Genomic DNA, 22,405 nt, shown 5'->3' on the forward strand with positions numbered 1-22,405 from the left:
CATTAATAACTCTAAATTAAGCATATAGGAATACCTATTTCTTTGTTGACCGCTCAACACAGAATAGCTGCATGTGCGGCACTCCCTCAAATTGTTTGGAGAAAATATTCAGCTTTGTTCAATTGTATTCTTCATGCTATAAAATAATGCCATGGAATTCTAAGAAAATATTTTTTGCTAAATGAACTAGTGTAGCCCACAGCCATTTGGCATAGCCAGATCAGGACCTAAAATAAGGACAACTCAAGAGTATGCTATTCTGTTCTTCTGAAATAGACTACATTTTCTTCATATCATGCTTCTTTAGACCTGTCTAAAATAAATAATGCATTTATTGTAGGCTATATTACATGAATGTATTACTTTTTTTAAATGTAGATGTTCCAAAGGTCTGCGTCAGTGGCTTGTAGGCTATGTGTGGAAGCCAGGAGATGCTAAATGTGAGACCGACAGTTATTTGCTTGACAATCACCGGCTGATGAAATTTTGTGACCTCCACAGCCCTAGTCATGGGTTGCTATAATCGTTTACCTACATGGGTCTCGGTTTCTCTTACTGTGTGCTGTGTTTGTGTGTATACAGTACATGTGGATGTGGGTGTGCTTCCCTCCTTGTGACTCTGACTGTTTGTTGTCCACTCAGCCTTCACTCCAGTGTTCTGCGGACCGACCCATACTCACGCAGGTCCAGCAGCAGCACCTTCCAGGATGCAGGCTCTCTGGGGAAGTTTGACTTTGAGGTGGCAGACTTCTTCCTCTTCGGCTCTCCTCTGGGCCTTGTCCTCGCCCTGAGGAAGACTGTCATTCCTGTGCTGGATGGTAAGCCCACCTAAACAGAGGTAAAATGAATAAAGCACCTTAAAAATGTGTTATTTAACATTTAAAAGTGTTGTGCTATGAATTGGGTGGTGAAAACGTAGGAGGTACTGTGGGGTCTTATCTCCTTGAAACCCCCTTCTTCTCCTTTATACGGTCGTCACTAGTTACCACAGCCACAAAGTCAGAAGGCCCGCCTACTCTACCAATCAGATGAGGGAATGTGATGACGCGTATGCCGGTTTAAAAGGCCCGTCTACCCGACCAATCAGATGAGAGAGTGTGATGACACGTTTCCGGTTCGTGGGAAACGCCTAATTTCCGAAATGGCATATCTCGAGTTCAAGTTTGCGGACTAAATACATTTGGGAACAAGAATTGGCAACGTCATTAAAATTCATAACATTGAAAAAGGACAAACTTTTTTGGCAAAAGTGTAAGTTGTCTTTTCTTTTTTAGATAACTAGTAACAAACTTTGGCTACTCTAGTCTAAAATGAGCTAGCTAGCTAGCATAAAGGATTCCATTCCAAGCACAGAGTTATTCTGAGTGGCGCAGGGGTCTAAGGCACTGCATCGCAGTGCTAACTGTGCCACTAGAGATCCTGGTTCGAATCCAGGCTCTGTCGCAGCCGGCCGCGACCGGGAGACTCATGGGCGGCGCACAATTGGCCCAGCGTCGTCCAGGGTAGGGGAGGGAATGGCCGGCAGGGATGTAGCTCAGTTGATAGAGCATGGCGTTTGCAACGCCAGGGTTGTGGGTTCGTTTCCCACGGGGGACCAGTATAAAAAAATAAAATAAAATAAAAATATGTATTCACTAACTGTAAGTCGCTCTGGATAAGAGCGTCTGCTAAATGACTAAAATGTAAAATGTAAATGTTATTCTATTTGATAGAGCAACGTTGTTAGTTTCCCTACAAGCCTTTCAATCTAATAGTAATATAACATATTTTTGACCTTCAACAGATGCACAGCCTTTGGCAGGGAAAAAATATACTGTAAAGAGCTTTGGGTGTCTAGAAAAGTGCCATGTAAGTTCAATCAATTGCTATTATTAAATGTTTTGTCACCTTCCATAGCTTGAAGACCATGCCTTTGTACAGAGATGGAAACTGGACTGCAAGGCTATGTTAAGTTAAATAAATAAATTACTATAGTAAGTGCCTAGGTGTCAAATAAAGTAACAGGGTTGAAGTTTTCATCTTAAATCAGCCAAAAGAATGGCCAATTTCAAACATGTTTTACTTGTGGATTTTGAAAATAAAAATCTAAAATCAAGATGTACATTTCTTTGTTTACATGCCATTTAAAAAACGATGCAGATATTTGAGTAAACCTACACTGAACAAAAATATAATATATTTTGAAGATTTTACTGCGTTATATTTCATATAAGGAAATCAGTCAATTGAAATAAATGAATTAGGCCCTAATCTATGGATTTCACATGACTGGGAATACAGATAGGCATCTGTTGGTCACAGATACCTTAAAAAAGAAGTAGGGGGTGGATTAGAAAACCAGTCAGTATCTGGTGTGACCACCATTTGCCTCATGCAGCATGACACATCGCCTTCGCATAGAGTTGATTAGTCTGTTGATTGTGGCCTGTGGAATGTTGTCCCACTCTTCAATGGCTGTGCGAAGTTGCTGGATATTGGCGGGAACTGGAACATGCTGCCGTACACTTCGATCCAGAGCATCCCAAAGTTGCTCAATGGGTGACATATCTGGTGAGTATGCAGGCCATGGAAGAACTGGGACATTTCCAGCTCCCAGGAATTGTGTACAGATCCTTGCGACATGGGGCTGTGCATTATCATTTTACATTTTACATTTTAGTTATTTAGCAGACGCTCTTATCCAGAGCGACTTACAGGAGCAATTAGGGTTAAGTGCCTTGCTCAAGGGCACATCGACAGATTTTTCACCTAGTTGGCTCGGGGATTAGAACCAGCGACCTTTCGGTTACTGGCACAACGCTCTTAACCACTAAGCTACCTGCCGCCTCATGTTGAAACATGAGGTGATGGCGCCGGATGAATGGCACGACAATGGGCCTCAGGATCTTGTCACGGTATCTCTGTGCATTCAAATTGCCATCGATAAAATGCAATTGTGTTCGTAGCTTATGCCTGCCCATACCATAACCCCACCACCACCATGGGGCACTCTGCTCACAACGTTGACATCAGCAAACCGCTCGCCCACACAACGCCTTCTGCCCGGTACAGTTGAAACCGGGATTCATCCCTGAAGAGGACACTTCTCCAACGTGCCAGTGGCCATCGAAGGTGAATATTTGCCCACTGAAGTCGGTTACGACGCCGAGCTGCAGTCAGGTCAAGACCCTGGTGAGGGCATTGAGCACACAGATGAGTTCCCTGAGACGGTTGCTGACAGTTTGTGCAGAAATTATTGGGTTGTGCAAACCCACAGTTTCATCAGCTGTCCGGGTGGCTGGTCTCCGATGATCCCACAGGTGAAGAAGCCAGATGTGGAGGTCCTGGGCTGGCATGGTTACAAGTGGTCTGTGGTTGTGAGGCCGGTTGGACGTACTACCAAATTCTCTAACACGACGTTGGAGGTGGCTTATGGTAGAGAAATGAACATTACATTCTCTAGCAGCAGCTCTTGTGGACATTCCTTTAATCAGCATGCCAATTGCACGCTCCCTCAAAACTTGAGACATCTGTGGCATTGTGTTGTGTGACAAAACTGCCCTTTATTGTCCCCAGCAATAACCTGTGAAATGATCATGCTGTTTAATCAGCTTCATGATATGCCACACCTGTCAGGTGGATGGATTATCTTGGCAAAGGAGAAATGCTCACTAACAGGGATGTACAAAAATGTGTACACAAAAGTAGCGAGAAATAAGCTTTTTGTGCATATGGAACATTTCTGGGATCTTTTATTTCATCTCATGAAACATGGGACCAACACGTTTATATTTGGGTTCAGTATATTTGGGTTTAAGACAAAGTAACTATGAGTAAGGGCAAACATCAAGATAAGCTTGCAAGCTGAGTTTGAATAAGACATCCGATTACCACTTTGCATTTAGAACGGTTGGTTTTATTATAGCTAATCAATTACCAAATCATTGATGGATCACTAGATAAAACAAATGCATGTCTCTTGTCTGTCCCTGCAAGCCGGTCGGCATATGTGTCATCACACTTCCTCATCTGATTGGTTGAGTAAGCAGGCCTTCTGACTTTGTGGCTGTGGTAACTAATGACAACCCCTTTACGCCTGTTAACTCAATTCAATTTAAGGGCTTTATTGGCATGGGAAAAGTACATTAACATTGCCAAAGCAAGTGAAGTAGTTAACTCTCTGTCTCCCCCTAGTGGCCCAGCTGCACCCTACCTGCCAGCAGGTCTACAACCTGTTCCACCCAGCTGACCCCTCGGCCTCGCGCCTGGAGCCCCTCCTGGAGAAGAAGTTCCACCTCCTGCCCCCTTTCAATGTTCCCCGCTACACACGCTTCCCCCTGGGGGACGGCAACTCAGCTCTACTGGGTGAGCACACTGGATTGAGTGCTGGAAACTTGTACATACACACACACACACTCTTGTACCTGTATGAGCATATAACTGTTGTGCATTCATATGCAAAGAAAAATTTACATATTTTGTTACATTCATAGGTTATATAACCCGTGTTTTGATTAACCATTGGGGACTCTGTGTGATGTAACAGGGTGTGTAGAAACTGACAAGTGATGGATTATGTAGTTCGTTTTCTTTCCCACAAGGAATGTCTCAGACCTTTTGCCAGTGGTCTGTGGATTGCTGTTAGAGGCCGAAAAGGCCTTCAAGTTGAGAAAAATGTTCTATTGTTTGTTGTTCAAGTCTTTGTGAAGCAATGTTCTCATCTATATGTTTTCATGGTGCTGCTAGTTTCTGTTATGGCTGGCTAGCCCTTACAGTAGAGGAACCTTACAGGCTACACTGCACCCTTTCTGTTTAAGTAGGGCTCAATGATACACTATTATTCTGGATATCTAAGTTGCTATTCAAGAAGTAATGCTAGAGACTCAATCAGTCCTTTGCTGATACTCTTTTCCATTCATGGATATCCTTTAATCAGCAAGAGCAACAAGGGAAGTGCTAGTTGTGAATGGCTACTAGCTGTGAATCTTTTTATCTTAGATATGATATAATAGATTGTTAAGTAATATGATGATAGTTTTGATCTAATGAGCTGTCAGCCCATATCCTCAGGTTTACTGTGCAGCATTGAGAAAGTTTAAAAGATACATTTTGGTTCGTTAATCAGTATGTGCCGAGGTACATTTAAATGTGAGTTAGAGCCAGCCGAGTCTGAATTAGAATCTAGTACCAGCATTACCCTTCTACTGCTCACTTTAGCTCAACTCTAGAACTTGTTGTTGCCTTAGTTACAGCTACTGCAGTATTTCCTGGGCTTGACTCGCCTTTGCTGTCTTTTCTGTGTCTTCATTGTCTCCTTTTCCCCCTCCTCTCTCGGCCTCCTTCCCCTGCCCCCCTGCCCCCTCTCCTCTGACCCCCCCACCTCCCCCTCTAGTGGAGACAGTCCAGAGCAACCCTCAGCTCCTGCTCGATAGTGGGCCCCCCCTCTCTTTCCGCTGTCAGGAGCCCATCAGCGAGACCTGCATCCCTGTGCCCGTGCTAAACTGGCAGGAGGGCTCCCTCAAGGCCACACCTGCTGTTCTGGAGTGTGTGTAGCGTCTCCTCTTCACCTCTCGGGGGGGAAGTCTCTCACTCTGTGTCATACACGTGTATTTTTGTGTTAGTTGCAGTTGCACCCTCCCTTTCCACACTGACTGTGTCTGTGTGTGTATGTTTTCACACCCTTACCAATACTGGTGCATGAAAATGCTGTGAGAATGTTACCCCAGTCATGAGTTGGGGTCACATTACTGGCTGTTCCAGGTCAAACATGTCCTGCATGAGCCCTGTTTCTGCAGTATTCAGTCCATTACCTTTATTATAGCTCATTAGCATGGCTCTCAGAGCCTGTCTGTTTACACTATCTCTACGAAAATGAGGTCATTTTGCTAATCAAAATGTAATAGTCATTGTTGTTGGCATTTTAGTGATTTAGAGAGACAGCAATGGCTTTCACAGTGAATTATTCAGATAGGTACTTGGAGGAAACCTTGACCTGGAAGAGTCTGTCCTTGTTCTGCTGTGTTGTGCTTGCTGTTACCATCAATTATTAATGTCCTTTGTAATGGTATGAAAATACAGTACCACTACCTGCATTCATTGTTGTGATGTGGTTTCTTTGCTGCTGCAGCATCTCCTTAACGACAAATACAAGAGTTGGGGAGTGTGTAAAGGTGATAGGAAAATGTCTCCTTATAAACCATAACACTGTGACTAGAGAACTATCTTCTCCTAGTGGGGGATTTTGCCAAATTGGAGGCTTGGAAGCTATACGGATTGTGTTGCTCAGATGTCTGCTTGAACCATGGAACCCTGCCGCTTGCATTGTAATTGTGTATCCTTGTGTATCCTTGTGGTCAATATAGTTTCTCCTGACCTTTCTGTTACAACAACATGTTGATTACACATACTAAATGGACTGTTATCACCTTAGTGATACATGCTAATAATAATCCAGCTAATCCTTTGACAGACATTAAACATTTTGAGACATAGTAATGTGACAGCCAATAGAGTAAAAGTTGCCACACATGTCACTTTTCACATGCTGTTTTATTCATCAGACTACTATTTGACCACTCACTGATTGCCCCAGAAATCTGATGTTGGCTCCTGCTGGTTTCACACCCACTGAAACCATGGCCCATCACATATCTTGGTTGCAAACCCCCTCCTTCTCATCCTGTTTCCTCCCTGTTCATCCACCTCTCCTCTCCTCTTGTCTATGTCTAATGGGATATCCTTGTTTCGGCTCAATAGCGGATTTTGTTCAGTCTCATGGTGGTGTCTTCATGGACAGTTCGTACCCCTCCTCCCCTGTTACGGGCCCCCACTGCCGGGGCCTGCGGAGGGGCAGTGAGGGCAGCATTGCCAGCCAGGTCTCAGGAATGGCAGACAGTTACACTGCCACCAACATAGCCAACAGTAAGTGTTCTCGTTACCACAAGTATCTCTCTCTCTCTCACTCACACTGCTCCATCTCAACTCCTCTTTAAGTCAATCTCTTCTCGTTTTTCTCTCTCACACACACACACACACACACACAGACACACTGCTCCATCTCAACTCCTCTTTCAGTCAATCTCTTCTCTAGTCTTTCTCTCTATTTCTCTCTCTCTTTCTCTCTCTCTATTTCTCTCTCGTTCCTCTTTCTCTTTTCTTTCACCCCCTCTCTCCTTTCTTTCTTGCTCTCTCTTCCTCGTCCTACTCCACTTAATTCTCATCCCAATCCTTTCTCTCTCTGATTCTCACCCTCCTTACTCACACTCTGCACACATCACTCAGTGCGCCGGATCCCGAGCGGCTCTGTAGTGACCCAGTTGTGCCTGCATTCACAGAATAACTACTTAGTTACCTGCTAACTCAGCTCCAACACATTACGACACCTGTGATGGATTACACTGCTCTAAGCCCCTTCATCATAGAGGGAGCGTAACATCACCACAGACATACAGTGGACCTTATCCATTGTTCAAATACAATGTGCCAGAAGATTAATACACTTCTACTGAAGAATCAAAAGCTCACGTCCTGCCACTGCGTGTTTGTCCTACTCTGAGCCATTGTTTGAATGTAAATGCAAAGGAGGAGTTCTGCATTTGTTTAATGTGTTTGCAATGCATGTAAAGAGACCCCGTTTCGCTGAGTCATTCCTGCATCGTTCGCTCCCTGTCGCACTGTCTACCTAGATGCCCAAGCTTCTGTTGTGTTTGATGTAAAGAAGAATGTCTCCCAAAGTCTTGCTTTCCCTTGTAATCTCTATCTGAAGTGGATATGTCCTATATAAGGACCAATAACACATACATACGCATCACATGGCTTTCAAAACATTTACTAACGTTCTACTCAGTTGGGAAGTTGTAATAGTGCATTGATGAGGTCATTTCCAGTTCATGGTCGTTGGAAGAATTGCTTGTTGCTTGTCAAAAGCAAGTGCCATGGAATGCTTTTGTCGCTGTTCAGAAATGCAACAAAATGGAAAGTTTTGTAGTGAAAAAAAGAGTACGAAAATGGGTTTTGTCAAAGATAATTCTAATCTTCCTTTTTCAGTTCATCTGAGGACCAGTCGGACACTTAATTGATTACTTTGTTTTGAAGCCAGTTTCAGGTTGTGAATGCAGCTTGTAGCAGAAGTACTTCACACGTGTTTGCTAACTGGAATTAACTGCACTATAAGATATTGTACTCGACTGTATGAAAACGATTCCCTTTGTCATTATCCATCATTCATTTTCACGTGGTTTATTTATTTTTGTTTTGTTTCCCATAACACAAGCATGCCAAATTAACCAAACCAAAAAACTCAGCCTTTTGTCCCAAATTGCCTTGACATCACAAACCAAATTCTCCCTGAGAAGCCCCCTCAAGTCCCCTAGAAAACAAAGGAGTGACCCAGTCCCAGGAACTACTGATACAGATCCAGGAAACGGGCCACAACCAGACCTAGAGGCAGACCCAGACGCAGACGCCAACAGAGGTGTGAGCCCCTGTGGCTCTGGTCAGTTAGAGACACTTGTCAGCTGGCCTGGATTATGCCATATATGACCTGGTCTCACTGGACTCCAAGGCAGAAATGGATCAGGGTATTCTTATAAAACACTGGACCCTATCAACTATGTACCAAATCCAGGCTCAGCCTACTACTGACTTTATTCTGTGAAATCCTAATATATTGCACAATCAATCTCTTTTTAACATTGTTCTTGTCTACCAGAGATTTCTCTCAGCTTGTCTCGGTTTCTCCCTTTCTGTTTCTATGATGACCATGTTCCCTGGTGGACTATGTTTTTCGAATACAGCACAGTCCCATTAACTTCACAAACCAGACCAGTAAGAGAGACCCTCTACATACTGAGATGATATTGTGACTTTAAAAGTGTAACATACCCATCATCCAAGAATGCTACTTGCCCAACTTCCCAGTCTCTGCCTCACAGTTGACACCATTCAACAAAGGCAAGTTTGTGAGCAGTCCACCACCAACTAAATGTATTAATACTGAAGATTCTTTACAAAACCATCACACAATTTTACCACTGCCACGTGGTGGAGCCCTATGGACATTGTAACAGATTCAATAGAGTGAAACAATAACAAAACGGTTATTCAGAAATTTGTGCCCTAGCCTGTTCTGAAGGCAAACATTACTTCATCAGTGACAGTCCCAGTGTGAATCCACTTAGTGAAGTTTTATTTGGCAAAATCATTGACTTTATAATCCCATCGTCCCTTTTCTTCATAGTTCATATACTAATACAAATAACTGCTGGTTTGTTGCTATTTACGTTGACTCGTGTCTTGAACCAACTTTAACAATGTAATTATTGCATAATAATGATTATCTTCCTTATCTATATTTATTTCAAGAGTAACAATCTTCAACTCCTGCCTTACTTCCCCTATAGCTGAGGAACTGCTGTGGACTATCTGGGCTTTGATAGTGGTTTATGATTGAGTACAGCCTTCAATACAGCCAAACGGTTTATGGTTGAACTTTTCCAGTGGTGTGTATTGGGATGTTTTGCCCCTCTGCCTTACTCACATTGCAACTATGCCACCCCACCCCTACCCATGTACCCCCTCTCACCATGCAGTCGCAGCCCGTTGGTGGGGCACCAAGCGGGTGGACTTTGCCTTGTACTGCCCTGATGCCCTGACAGCCTTCCCCACAGTGGCACTACCGCACCTCTTTCATGCATCCTACTGGGAGTCCACTGATGTAGTGTCCTTCCTGCTGCGACAGGTGAGCTCACCCCACAAACTTCCATGGCCTGTGCTTCTGGCCCACTTTAAAATGTACACTAATGTAGCTATGGTGAGTATGTGTGTTGTCATCTATATGTTTCTTTTAGATTATGCGGCATGACAACTCCAGCATACTGGAGCTGGATGGTAAGGAGGTGTCAGAGTTCACTCCATCTAAACCCCGGGAGAAGTGGCTCAGGAAGAGAACCCACGTCAAGATCAGGGTACAGTCTGCTGCAGCTACAACAGTGTTGACCACTTGAAGAGATTCACTCTAGCTAACACTGTAATTGTGTCTCAATCTATTCATGTGTGTGTATTTCTTTGACAGAATGTGACAGCCAATCATCGTGTAAATGATGCAGTGTTCACAGAAGGTGGGCTGCAGATCGTGACTGGCCGCTTCATGTACGGACCTCTGGACATGGTCACACTGACGGGGGAGAAGGTGGGCTCTCTCTCTCTTTTTCTCTCTCTCTTCTCTCTCTCTCTCTCTCAGCAATCAGTATGATCATTTCCCATTAGAACAATGCAAACAGTGGGTCTGTAACACACAAAGGCCTACATACAAATATAGTTATCCCTCCATCCATCCACCTTATCCCTATGTACTTATCCCTATGTACTTATACCTCCATCCACCTTATCCTTATGTAGATATCCCTCCATCCACCTTATCCCTATGTACTTATACCTCCATCCACCTTATCCTTATGTAGATATCCCTCCATCCACCTTATCCCTATGTACTTATCCCTCCATCCACCTTATCCCTATGTACTTATCCCTATGTACTTATCCCTCCATCCACCTTATCCCTATGTACTTATCCCTCCATCCATGAGTCTTATCTGTATTTGTTTTCAGTTCAACATACTTTACGTGTATGTGTGCATATCCAATGTGTTTGTGTTCAAAGTGGTCGTATATCTATCTCTATGCTGGTCCTTTGTAGCTCAGTTGGTAGAGCATGGCGCTTGTAACGCCAGGGTAATGGGTTTGATTCCCAGGACCACCCATACGTAAAACGCTTGACTGTAAGTCGCTTTGGATAAAAGCGTCTACTAAATGGTATATATAGTATATATTATGTTTACAGGTGGACATCCACATCATGACCCAGCCCCCGTCTGGAGACTGGGTGTACTTTGACACGGAGCTGACCAACAGCAGTGGCCGCGTGTCCTTCATCATCCCAGAGAGCAAACGGCTGGGGGTTGGCATCTATCCGGTCAAACTGGTGGTCAGGTGAGACTGGCATCTATGGCACACTCTTCTATGGCCTCTTTCAGCCAATCCGGTCCTGAGGCTTCAGAAATGCTGACCTTTGTTTTTGGAGGGTTTTAGGTGACTCTGTCAAAAAACACTTACATCTCTTTTGTCTTCTTTTTTTATTCTGTTCCTCTGCCTCTTTTTCTTTCCATATGTCTCTGTCTCTTCTCCTCCATCTTCCAATTTTTTTGTGTCCTTCTATCACTGCCAGGGGGGACCACACGTTTGCAGACAGCTACCTGACAGTGCTTCCCCATGGGACAGAGTTTGTTGTGTTCAGTATAGATGGCTCATTCGCTGCCAGCGTGTCCATCATGGGGAGCGATCCCAAAGTGCGAGCCGGAGCAGTCGATGTGGTCAGGTAACATGCACCTGGCATCACTTGGGATTGAACAGTCATAAGCATCTGCCAAAATGATTTATGTCTGTTTCTGTCTCTATAACCCATTGTGTTGCACTCTCTCCACTCTTTCTTATACTGTTTGATTTCTTTCCAGGCACTGGCAGGACCTGGGCTATCTGATCGTCTATGTGACGGGGCGTCCAGACATGCAGAAGCAGAGAGTGGTGGCCTGGCTGTCTCAGCATAACTTCCCCCATGGCATTGTCTCCTTCTGTGATGGCCTGGTCCACGACCCACTCAGACACAAGGCCAACTTCCTCAAGTCACTCATGGAGGTCAGGATGGGAGTGGGAGTGGGGGTTGGGTGGTGGGTTTGTTGAGGGTACTGGGGTGGGTAACAGGGGCTGGGGGTAGGTTCAGAAGTAGGTGAGGGCTGAGGGGAATGGTGCAAAATACATGATAGGTGGACAATGAAGGGATGAAGGAAGAGATGGGGCAGACAAAAAGATTGAGAGATTTTCAAGTAAATACGTTTTCTTGGTCAGAATTTGTAGATGACACTTTCATTGCTGGTTCCACAGGCTCACATGAAGATCTTTGCTTGTTACGGTTCTACCAAAGACATCGCGGTCTACACCTCCATCGGCCTCTCTCCCTCCCAGATCTACATCATTGGCCGACCCTCCAAGAAGATGCAAGCTCAGTGCCAGGTACGATACACAAGCACTGACTTTTTAGTTTAGTCCTGGTTTACCATATTCAGCACTTCATTACATTATATGACTGTCTCTTTCCCCTGCCTGTCCCAACAGTTCATTACAGAGGGCTATGCGACCCACCTCTCTCAGCTGGAGTACAACCAGCGCTCCCGGCCAGCAAAGACCAGCAGTGCCCGCATGGTCCTACGGAAAGGCAGCTTTGGTGTGGGTGCAAACAGCGACTTCCTGCGGAAGCGGAACCACCTGCTGCGCACCATCTCCGCCCAGCCGGCCTCCAGCTTGCCCACTGGCAGCGGCCACAGTAGACCAGAGCGCACAAAGAGCCAGTCAGACAGCCACAGCCAGCACGGCCCGGGACCAGCCCAGCGCAGCATGAGCATTGCAGCAGGCTGCTGGGGCCGCAGTGGCAGCACCAAGCTGGAGCCTGGGGTTTTCAACCCAAAGTAGGAGGATGAAATTGAGAAAGGACAAAGGTGATGAGGAAAGGGAAAAACTGCAGAAAGAGAAATTCAAGAAATGAAGATTGAGATGACAAGAGAATAATTTAAAGATGTGAGAGTGAGATGCTGATCGTAGGCTTTCAAAGCTCTAAATAGAGACAGGAAGAAGAATGAGAGAATACATGCAGTAAAGAGGTCAATGTAACGTGGGGGAAAGCGCAAGGACGCTGTCATTGGCGCCTATTCAAAAAAGCTGATCTAACAAATTGGATATTCGTCAAATCCATCAGGATTTATGTGTTCTAACAGGCCCACAATGTGGTTACTAAAATCAGATTTGGATATATTTGGCAGTTTTCGCTTCATAATATATAAATGTCTGCTAAATGCTAACTTCTGTTCGTATAAGCTGGTAGTAAAGCAAGTCATAGAAATCGTTGGCGGTAATTGAAGCCGTTTTTAAGTGTAATGCTTGGTGACAATAACATAAACATGACATCCATAAAAGCATTATACTCCGAATTATAAACTGGGTGGTTTGAGACCTGAATGCTGATTGGCTAAGAGCCATGGTATATCAGACAGTATACCACAGGTAAGACAACAATTTATTTGAACTGCTCTAATTACGTTGGTAACCAGTTTATAATAGCAATAAGGCACCTCGGGGGTTTGTGATATATGGCCAATATACCACGGCTAAGGGCTGTGTCCAGGCACTCCGCGTTGCGTCGGGAATAAGAACAGCCCTTAGCCGTGGTATATTGGACAAATACCACACACCCTCGGGCCTTATTGCTTAATTCTACCCCAACATTGTGTGAAATACACATATAAACAATAGCATAAATGTAGGCTAATTTTGATGGGCGACAATGAGGAGATTCTGAATCTTGTGTGCATGGTGTTTCTGATGTTTTGGTCAAATTCCATTGATCTCTTTACCACATCTATACAGCATTGAAAACCTTTGGTGCTACGAACCAGTCTTTATAAAGCAACACCATCAATATGCCTCTTTTTTTTTTCAGACAATGATACAATGGAGAAAGGCCTTTTTAAGAAGCATCTTATTTAAGCAAGGAACATGCATGCACAGCACACAAACAAAACTCTGGCCAACAATAGGAAGAGACTCCTAAAGAAAGAGACTTGGACTGTTTCTGAGTTGCATATTTTTAAAGTTTTTATTTATCATATATGTCTTTAATACCATATATGGATATACAGAGTGTGTGTCCTGGACTGGGGCTTCAGATTGGAGCTGGTTTCATGCGGGTTCCATAATGTGGTAACTCCAGCGCCCCCATGTTGCCGATTTGGCTTAACTCCTGATAGATCCATGTGCCCCATCTCCCACTCTGGGGTACGCAGGTGGGTTGCACCATGACACAGTCTACAGTCTCCAGAACCACACACATACAGCCGAAATAGAATTATAGCAGTGCTTCAGCAGCTGCAATACTCTTAAGTCTGTATACCAATTGCGCTTTGATTACAGTAGAGACCCCAATCATTGTCTGTTTTATCATACAGAATGTGTTACATTATAGTCCACTGTAATTATTGCCTATACTTAAGTATATTTATGTATATCAATTGCAGGGCAAACTTGTATCACTGTAAGGTGATGTGCCAAAGTAGGCAGTATGAAATTGTGCTCAATTTACTACTGTATGTGAAGGGAGAAGCTGAATGGAAGATGTCCGTTGATTATATTGTATGTAGAGCTGGGGTCAGGCCTACCATGGGGCAATTCTCTAGTATCCTCTTCACACTGAGGACATGCACATTCAGGATACACTTTTTCATTATTATTTAACATGTTACATAGATATAAATGTATATATTCCTTTTTTGTGAACAGAAAAACTATTGTTTTAGTGCTTCTAACTACATAGTGTTTCATTTTTTATGTTATTTTCTCATGCAATCATCCGCAGCAGCCAATACACAGCAGAGGTATTTGCCTTCCATAGTATTGCATTTCTACCACATTGACTGATCATGCAAATGATGAGTCTTGTGTTAATGTATCTGCTATCTTAATGTGTCATATGTTTATTATGATATACACTACATGGCCAAAAGTATGTGGACACCTCGTCGAACATCTCATTCCAAAATCGTGGGAATTAATATGGAGTTGTTCCCCCCTTTGCTGCTAATAACAGCCTCCACTCTTCTGGGAAGGTATTCCACTAGATGTTGGGACATTGCTGCGGGGACTTGCGTCCATTCAGCCACAAGCGCATTAATGAGATCGGGCACTGATGTTGGGCGATTAGGCCTGCTCGCAGTCGGCATTCCAATTAATCCCAAAGGTGTTCGATGGGGTTAAGGTCAGGGCTCTGTGCAGGCCAGTCAAGTTCTTCCCACACCGATCTCGACAAATCATTTCTATATGGACCTCGCTTTGTGCACGGGGGCATTGTCATGCTGAAACAGGAAAGGGCCTTCCCCAAACTGTTGCCACAAAGTTGGAAGCACAGAATCGCCTAGAATGTCATTGTATGCTGTAGCGTTAAGATTTCCCTTCACTGGAACTAAGGGGCCTAGCCCGAACCATGAAAAACAGCCCCAGACCATTATTCCTCCTCAACCAAACTTTACAGTTGGCACTATGCTTTCGGGTAGGTAGCGTTCTCCTGGCATCCGCCAAACCCAGATTCGTCCGTCGGACTGCCAGATGGTGAAGCATGATTCATCACTCCAGAGAACGCGTTTCCACTGCTCCAGAGTCCAATGGCGGTGAGCTTTACACCACTCCAGCCGACGCTTGGCATTGCGCATGGTGATCTTAGGCTTGTGTGCGGCTGCTCGGCCATGGAAACCCATTTCATGAAGCTCCCGACGAACAGTTCTTGTGCTGACGTTGCTTCCAGAGGCAGTTTGGAACTCGGTAGTGAGTGTTGCAACCGAGGACAGGCGATTTGTACGCGCTACGCGCTTCAGCGTCCCCGTTCTGTGAGCTTGTGTGGCCTACCACTTCACGGCTGAGCCGTTGTTGCTCCTAGACGTTTCCACTTCACAATAAAAGCACTTACAGGTGACCGGGGCAGCTCTAGCAGGGCAGAAATGTGACAAACTGACTTGTTGGAAAGGTGGCATCCTATGACGGTGCCACGTTGAAAGTCACTGAGCTCTTCAGTAAAGCCATTTTACTGCCAATGTTTGTCTATGGAGATTGCATGGCTGTTTGCTCGATTTTATACACCTGTCTGCAACAGGTGTGGCTGAAATAGCCGAATCCACTAATTTGAAGGGGTGTCCACATACTTTTGTATATGTAGTGTATTTTGAAAGTCAATCACTTCCTGAGCTGTAAATGAGGCATTGAATGTTATTGAGCATGTAGACAATACTATTTAGGTTCAGTTGGGAGTTATTTGTTGAAGCCTCCGATGAAAAATCTGTAGATATTTGTAAAAATATGCTTTGGAAAGTAGGAACATACTGTAGAGTTAAGATGATTGATTTTAGGATTATTCATGCAAATGAGGTGTGTACCTTTTCCCTGTTTCAAAACTGTGTAGAACTATGACTGTAATGGACCACTGAGTACTGAAATGTTAGTGAGAAGGTGCAATATTACCCACAATCATGCCACAGCAGCAGATCCACCATATAGAAAGAATGCCACAATGCATCGACAATCAGTTAAGCAGGCACATGCAGCAGCAGAGACAGAACCTCGTGCTAACACACTCACAAAATGTCTAGGTGCCCTGTGATTTGAGACATACGGGTATAAACATTTTCAAAGCACATGATCATCATAGCAAATTGTTTAGCCAAATGGGATCTTGGTTGAACTGTCATTACATCATTGGTGTGATCCTGGGACAGCAAGGAAGACAGTGTTAGAGGTGTATGGGGAGGGAGGAGCATCATGGTGAAGTGGGGTCCTCGCAATCCAGACTGCTCTGGTCTATAGCCCTGTTTATACCTGGTACTAACATGTGCCCGTTGTCCTGATCTTGTCCACATTCTGATTGTGCCCACATTTTCAGACTGGTGTAGACTATTAAAAGACACATTGTGATCTGATTGTGATCAGATCTTCCTGACCAGGCACGCATTGTGTCTGGATATCAATCTAGTGAAAGCAGATATATATGGATGGTCAAACCATTTAAATTATTATACCGGCCTCTAAAATCATTGACAGGTAGCACAATTTACTTATGGCATCAGTAATTAAAGAAAAGCTTAATTCATATTACTTTGAAATAATATTTGTCAAATACTTTGCATACAGGGAGGCACCACCTAATCTGGTCACAATGTCGACACAGTTGTAATACAATGTGTAGACGCTAGAGCTGGCCGATATGGACAAAGATCCATGTCACGATAAATGTACTGAATTATCACGATAATGATCAATTGAACGATACGTTTATAAAATTAATAATCACCAGTAATTATTTGACCCTTTCAACTACTCCTACAACTTTGACTTATCAATTGTCCCGTTAGCAATAGACTATATTAGCAGACTTAGACCTATTTCATTTCAAACTTCACATTTCTCTAGTAAAGGCTACTTATTGTTGTTATCCATATCAGTAAAATGTCCTCGATAAATGGTCGGTTTTGATCATTTTCAGTTTATCGTCCCAGCTCTAGTACATTTACATTTACATTTTAGTTATTTAGCAGACGCTCTTATCGCTCGAATCGAACCCACAACCCTGGCGTTGCAAACGCCATGCTCTATCAACTGAGCTACATCCCTGCCGGCCATTCCCTCCCCTACCCTGGACGACGCTGGGCCAATTGTGCGCCGCCCATGAGTCTCCCGGTCGCGGCCGGCTGCGACAGAGCCTGGATTCGAACCAGGATCTCTAGTGGCACAGTTAGCACTGCGATGCAGTGCCTTAGACCACTGCGCCACTCAGGAGTAAAAATAGACTTGACTAACCTTAATAAGAGTGATTGGATCATACTGATCAGATCATGAAACTCACATGTTAGCACAAGGTTTAAATGAGGCTATTGTGAACCCAATGTTCTAGAATCCTTGCTTTACCACCAATTCATCTCATACATATAATATGAGCTCATGCTATTCCTGTCCATTGCCCTACTATAGGCATATTTCAGGGTGACCCAGAAAGCATCACCCCAAATACACATGAACATGCAACAGGCATGGTGAAGAATGCAGTCAGTTGAGATGGAAGGGCTTGTGTTGTGAAGAAATGCAGTTGTAACTGATACTTTGGGCTACGAGTCACTGTCCATATGATATGCTTTTTACCTTTTTTTGTGGCACATAACTCTAAGGGCAACCCACATGGATTTCTCTGTAGACAACAGTCTTTCTGTGCATCCTAACAGTGAAATTGGAGAAGACTGGTTAGCACATCCAGCTAAAAGAAAACATACACCTCTCTAACAATTATTACATGGTTGCTCTTTAAAGCATCAGTCTTGCTCCAGAGATACTGTATCAATCAACTGGACACTGACACCCCAAGAATGTAAAGATAACTTGTGCAATCATCAGTTATGCTCAGACATATCTGGACAAAGACATTCCCCGTAGTTCTGCTACTGGCAGATGCAGATATTACTAGAGGCCTTACAGTACAGTCGTGGTCAAAAGTTTTGAGAATGACACAAATACTAATTTTCACAAAGTCTGCTGCCTCAGTTTTGATGATGGCAATTTGCATATACTCCAGAATGTCATGAAGAGTGATCAGATGAATTGCAATTAATTGCAAAGTCCCTATTTGCCATGAAAATGAACTTAATCCCCCAAAAAAACATTTCCACTGCATTTCAGCCCTGCCACAAAAGGACCAGCTGCCATCATATCAGTGATTCTCTCGTTAACACAGGTGAGAGTGTTGACGAGGACAAGGCTGGAGATCACTCTGTCATGCTGATTGAGTTAGAATAACAGACTGGAAGCTTTAAAAGGAGGGTGGTGCTTGAAATCATTGTTCTTCCTCTGTTAACCATGGTTACCTGCAAGGAAACACGTGCCGTCATCATTGCTTTGCACAAAAAAGGGCTTCACAGGCAAGGATATTGCTGCTAGTAAGATTGCACCTAAATCAACCATTTATCGGATCATCAAGAACTTCAAGGAGAGAGGTTCAATTGTTGTGAAGAAGGCGTCAGGGCGCCCAAGAAAGTCCAGCAAGTGCCAGGACCGTCTCCTAAAGTTGATTCAGCTGTGGGATCGGGGCACCACCAGTGCAGAGCTTGCTCAGGAATGGCAGCAGGCAGGTGTGAGTGCATCTGCACGCACAGTGAGGCGAAGACTTTTGGAGGATGGCCTGGTGTCAAGAAGGGCAGCAAAGAAGCCACTTCTCTCCAGGAAAAACATCAGGGACAGACTGATATTCTGCAAAGGGTACAGGGATTGGACTGCTGAGGACTGGGGTAAAGTCATTTTCTCTGATGAATCCCCTTTCCGATTGTTTGGGGCATCTGGAAAACACCTTGTCCGGAGAAGACAAGGTGAGCGCTACCATCAGTCCTGTGTCATGCCAACAGTAAAGCATCCTGAGACCATTCATGTGTGGGGTTGCTTCTCAGCCAAGGGAGTGGGCTCACTCACAATTTTGCCTAAGAACACAGCCATGAATAAAGAATGGTACCAACACATCCTCCGAGAGCAACTTCTCACAACCATCCAAGAACAGTTTGGTGACGACCAATGCCTTTTCCAGCATGATGGAGCACCTTGCCATAAGGCAAAAGTGATAACTAAGTGGCTCGGGGAACAAAACATCGACATTTTGGGTCCATGGCCAGGAAACTCCCCAGACCTTAATCCCATTGAGAACTTGTGGTCGATCCTCAAGAGGCGGATGGACAGACAAAACCCCACAAATTCTGACAAACTCCAAGCATTGATTATGCAAGAATGGGCTGCCATCAGTCAGGATGTGGCCCAGAAGTTAATTGACAGCATGTCAGGGTGGATTGCAGAGGTCTTGAAAAATATGGGTCAACACTGCAAATATTGACTCTTTGCATATACTTAATGTGATTGTCAATAAAAGCCTATGACACTTATGGAATGCTTGTAATTATACTTCAGTATACCATAGTAACATCTGACAAAAATATACCATAACACTGAATCAGCAAACTTTGTGAAGACCAATACTTGCATCATTCTCAAAACTTTTGACCACGACTGTACATTTCCCCTTTTGCCTTAAATTTGCTGTTTCCCTGGTCTGACTCATGCCTCCATGGAATAATCCTCCAATAGAATTTGCTGTATGGTCACTGAAAAGGGCCATTATTTCCCAATTAGACTTTGGTATGACTTGTGTTTGGTTGGTTTTATCTCTAGGGAAATAGTATAAATGTACATAGGAATATATTAAATAAAACGACTTGCACACTGCGCTTAAAAACAGGTTTCATCTCACACGCTTATTGAAATGGCAATGCTGACAATTTGATCACATCAAAACGTCCCAATACCTTGGCTTTGTTAAAGCGTGGTATATTTAGTATACATTTTATTTGTGTTACTCTAAAGTTTGACAGTTTTATTTACCAGTTCCCTGTGTTTCCCTGTACAGTGTATAAAAAGTAAGTATGAAGAACAGAAATTAAATGTGTGGTTACTTGTCTCTAAATTATTTGAATGGCGGGTGTAAGATTAGGTTTTAAACCTGTAACTGAAATAGTAAATACCCGATGCACACAGGAATGGTCAAGGATAATTATCTAAGAAAAATACTTTATTACATGGTAAAAAAGTAAATCGCATTACACAGTTGACTTCTGTTTTTGTGGTCAGTTTGAATGTATGTTTAATTTAATTTATAAAAACTGACAGTTCGGCCATCATTGTCATTCTGAATTTCTGATGCATTCAGAGAAAGTCCAAAGTGAATTGTGATGAAAGGATGCTGGTCAACTAAAATAAAAAATAACATTTTATTACATTTAATTTGAGCAATTAAACAAAGTGTGGCCAAACCTAATTTAAAGTGTGACCAAACATTATGTATTTGATTGAGTCACACTTGCAGTACAGTACAGTCATAGATAGGCACAGAAAGGGTTGTTTTTCACTTTCATTTTGGAGACATGTAGGGATCCTGTCACAAACTAGGCACAGCCCAACTACCTGGAGACTTATTCTTCTGTCCTATCTAAACACAATAGTATAGATGGCTACTTCCTCCCATAGCCTTTACATCAGGGGGTTACCCTCTACCTGTTTAGTCCTAGTTTCTTCTGAAAGGAGTTTCCGTCTCCCTTTGTGGCTTGCTGTGACAAGAGAGGAGGGCCAGTGTTAGGTAGGCATTTTTTTTAGGTAGACGACAACATTTTAACCCACAGCACACATAGCTGCATGGCCTTTGATGGTTTTCCATTTACCTTGATGTCTTTGTGTCTCTCTTTACTGACAATCTCCTCAATGATCTCTCCCTCTCCCCTTATCAGCCTGAAAAACAAAAACAGAAGGAATAAAAACCAGCACACACCCATATAGGAATAGAGACTGAAACTACTGAACCATAGATGCCATGGGAACACTGTTGTATATAGCGTTGGTGTACCTGGTGCGTCCAGTCTCAGGGTCTACCACCCTGCGGATGACACTCTGCTTAGCCTCATACTCCTCCTTTGTTAAGGGCCTCTTGGTGGATAGCCTGGCTTTCTGCTCATCTGTCATTGCTACAGAATGGACAAAAACAAAACATCCATCTGCTCAGCTTTATATCTGGTTTCATCTTCCATTCTTTGTTGAGCTAGGTAACAAATAAACATCTAACTACTGACGATATATGACAAAATATGAGACCGCTACAAGTCTAAACTCAACTGCTGGCGCAAATTCCCTATGGATCTCATTGACCAGCATACCTGGTCCATGATCTTCTGTGCAATCATCACTCTGCCACAACTCCAGGAAGGGCTGGGGGGCGCTGCCTACAGGCTGTGGGGGGGCTGGAGGGGGCATCAAATCTACAAGCAGGGATGCTCTTCTTTCTTCCAATTTCTTTATCTTCTTCATTTTCTTCTTCTCCAATTTCATCTCTTTCTTCAACTTTCTTTTCTTCTTCTTTAACTTCTTCTTGAATTTTTTCTTTTTCCTTTCCTTCCTCTTGGACTTTCCATCACTTGAGGAGGATGAGGAGGATGAAGAAGAAGAGCTTGACGAGGAAGATGAGGAACTTCTTTTATTTTTCATTTTTTTCTTCAGTTTCCCATCTGAAGCAGACAAATGTACACATTGTAACATTGATAGACATACAAAGACATTTCATTATCTTATTCTCTGACATTAGATATCTGTCTATGTGAGGATGTACAGGGTGAAGCTGTCTACTACTACTAGTGAATAAAACCTTGGCTCTTGCTGAAGGAACGTGATGCTTTCTTTGAAGGGGTCGGACTCGCACTGCTGCTGGACGATGAGGAAGAAGAGGAGGAGTGTCTTCGCTTTTTCTTCTTGGCCAGTTTTTTCTCTCCGAATTGTCTGCTCGTGCTCTTGGTCGTATCCGCGGAACTGTCGCGAGATCTACTGCGCTCCATAGTCGAAAATGTATGCTATGGCAATCAATTAATCGTATTCCTCTAAAACTTTACTGACGTTTCTGTAAATAAATGTAGAAATACATTGCTAGCTACAGCTGAAAATGAGTGGCGACAAAACATGTCCACCCCAAAATAAATAGGTCGTGCAACTGTTTTATTCCCCAGTGCATTTCCGGATCGTTAGGAAGAGTGTCCGCTTCACATTGCTGTCCTCTTGCACACTGATAATGTCATTTTATGGGCCGCCTATCATATTGGCAATGAATTACCTGAATAAACCTTTTTATTTTATTTATGAGACTGATATAAAATCAAGATGTATATCATACTCAAAACTATTTTTCACCTGAGGGTTGAAGTAGAGGGTTAAAGGTATT

General features: G+C 43.5%; 2 protein-coding genes across 3 annotated transcripts in view; one reads left to right on the top strand and one right to left on the bottom strand.

Moving 5' to 3' along the window:
- The window catches only part of LOC121530938 (membrane-associated phosphatidylinositol transfer protein 2-like), a 104,085-nt gene extending 90,909 nt beyond the window's left edge, over nucleotides 1-13,176 (top strand). Inside the window, exons 14-25 of one of the 2 annotated variants that reach the window (XM_041836332.2) lie at nucleotides 643-818; nucleotides 4,174-4,344; nucleotides 5,372-5,524; nucleotides 6,736-6,900; nucleotides 9,570-9,718; nucleotides 9,828-9,944; nucleotides 10,052-10,168; nucleotides 10,820-10,968; nucleotides 11,204-11,353; nucleotides 11,490-11,670; nucleotides 11,917-12,045; nucleotides 12,148-13,176. In XM_041836332.2, the coding sequence (XP_041692266.2) occupies nucleotides 643-818; nucleotides 4,174-4,344; nucleotides 5,372-5,524; nucleotides 6,736-6,900; nucleotides 9,570-9,718; nucleotides 9,828-9,944; nucleotides 10,052-10,168; nucleotides 10,820-10,968; nucleotides 11,204-11,353; nucleotides 11,490-11,670; nucleotides 11,917-12,045; nucleotides 12,148-12,501 (2,011 nt within the window). In that variant the 3' untranslated portion in view covers nucleotides 12,502-13,176. The remainder of the gene's footprint in view (nucleotides 1-642; nucleotides 819-4,173; nucleotides 4,345-5,371; nucleotides 5,525-6,735; nucleotides 6,901-9,569; nucleotides 9,719-9,827; nucleotides 9,945-10,051; nucleotides 10,169-10,819; nucleotides 10,969-11,203; nucleotides 11,354-11,489; nucleotides 11,671-11,916; nucleotides 12,046-12,147) is intronic. The other variant, XM_041836331.2, reaches the window with a different exon arrangement.
- A 6,633-nt stretch (nucleotides 13,177-19,809) lies between these two features.
- LOC121530942 (ADP-ribosylation factor-like protein 6-interacting protein 4) lies at nucleotides 19,810-22,337 on the bottom strand. The gene is made up of 6 exons (XM_041836335.2): nucleotides 21,839-22,337; nucleotides 21,354-21,701; nucleotides 21,047-21,164; nucleotides 20,865-20,931; nucleotides 20,701-20,753; nucleotides 19,810-20,397 (listed from the first exon to the last, which is right to left on the bottom strand). The coding sequence occupies exons 1-6, from the start codon at nucleotides 22,023-22,025 to the stop codon at nucleotides 20,394-20,396; spliced, it is 777 nt and encodes a 258-aa protein (XP_041692269.1). The 5' UTR covers nucleotides 22,026-22,337; the 3' UTR covers nucleotides 19,810-20,393.
- Between the last annotated feature and the right edge of the window lie 68 nt (nucleotides 22,338-22,405).

This window comes from Coregonus clupeaformis, chromosome 18 (genome assembly GCF_020615455.1).
Source record: "Coregonus clupeaformis isolate EN_2021a chromosome 18, ASM2061545v1, whole genome shotgun sequence".
NCBI classification, from domain to species: Eukaryota; Metazoa; Chordata; class Actinopteri; order Salmoniformes; family Salmonidae; genus Coregonus; species Coregonus clupeaformis.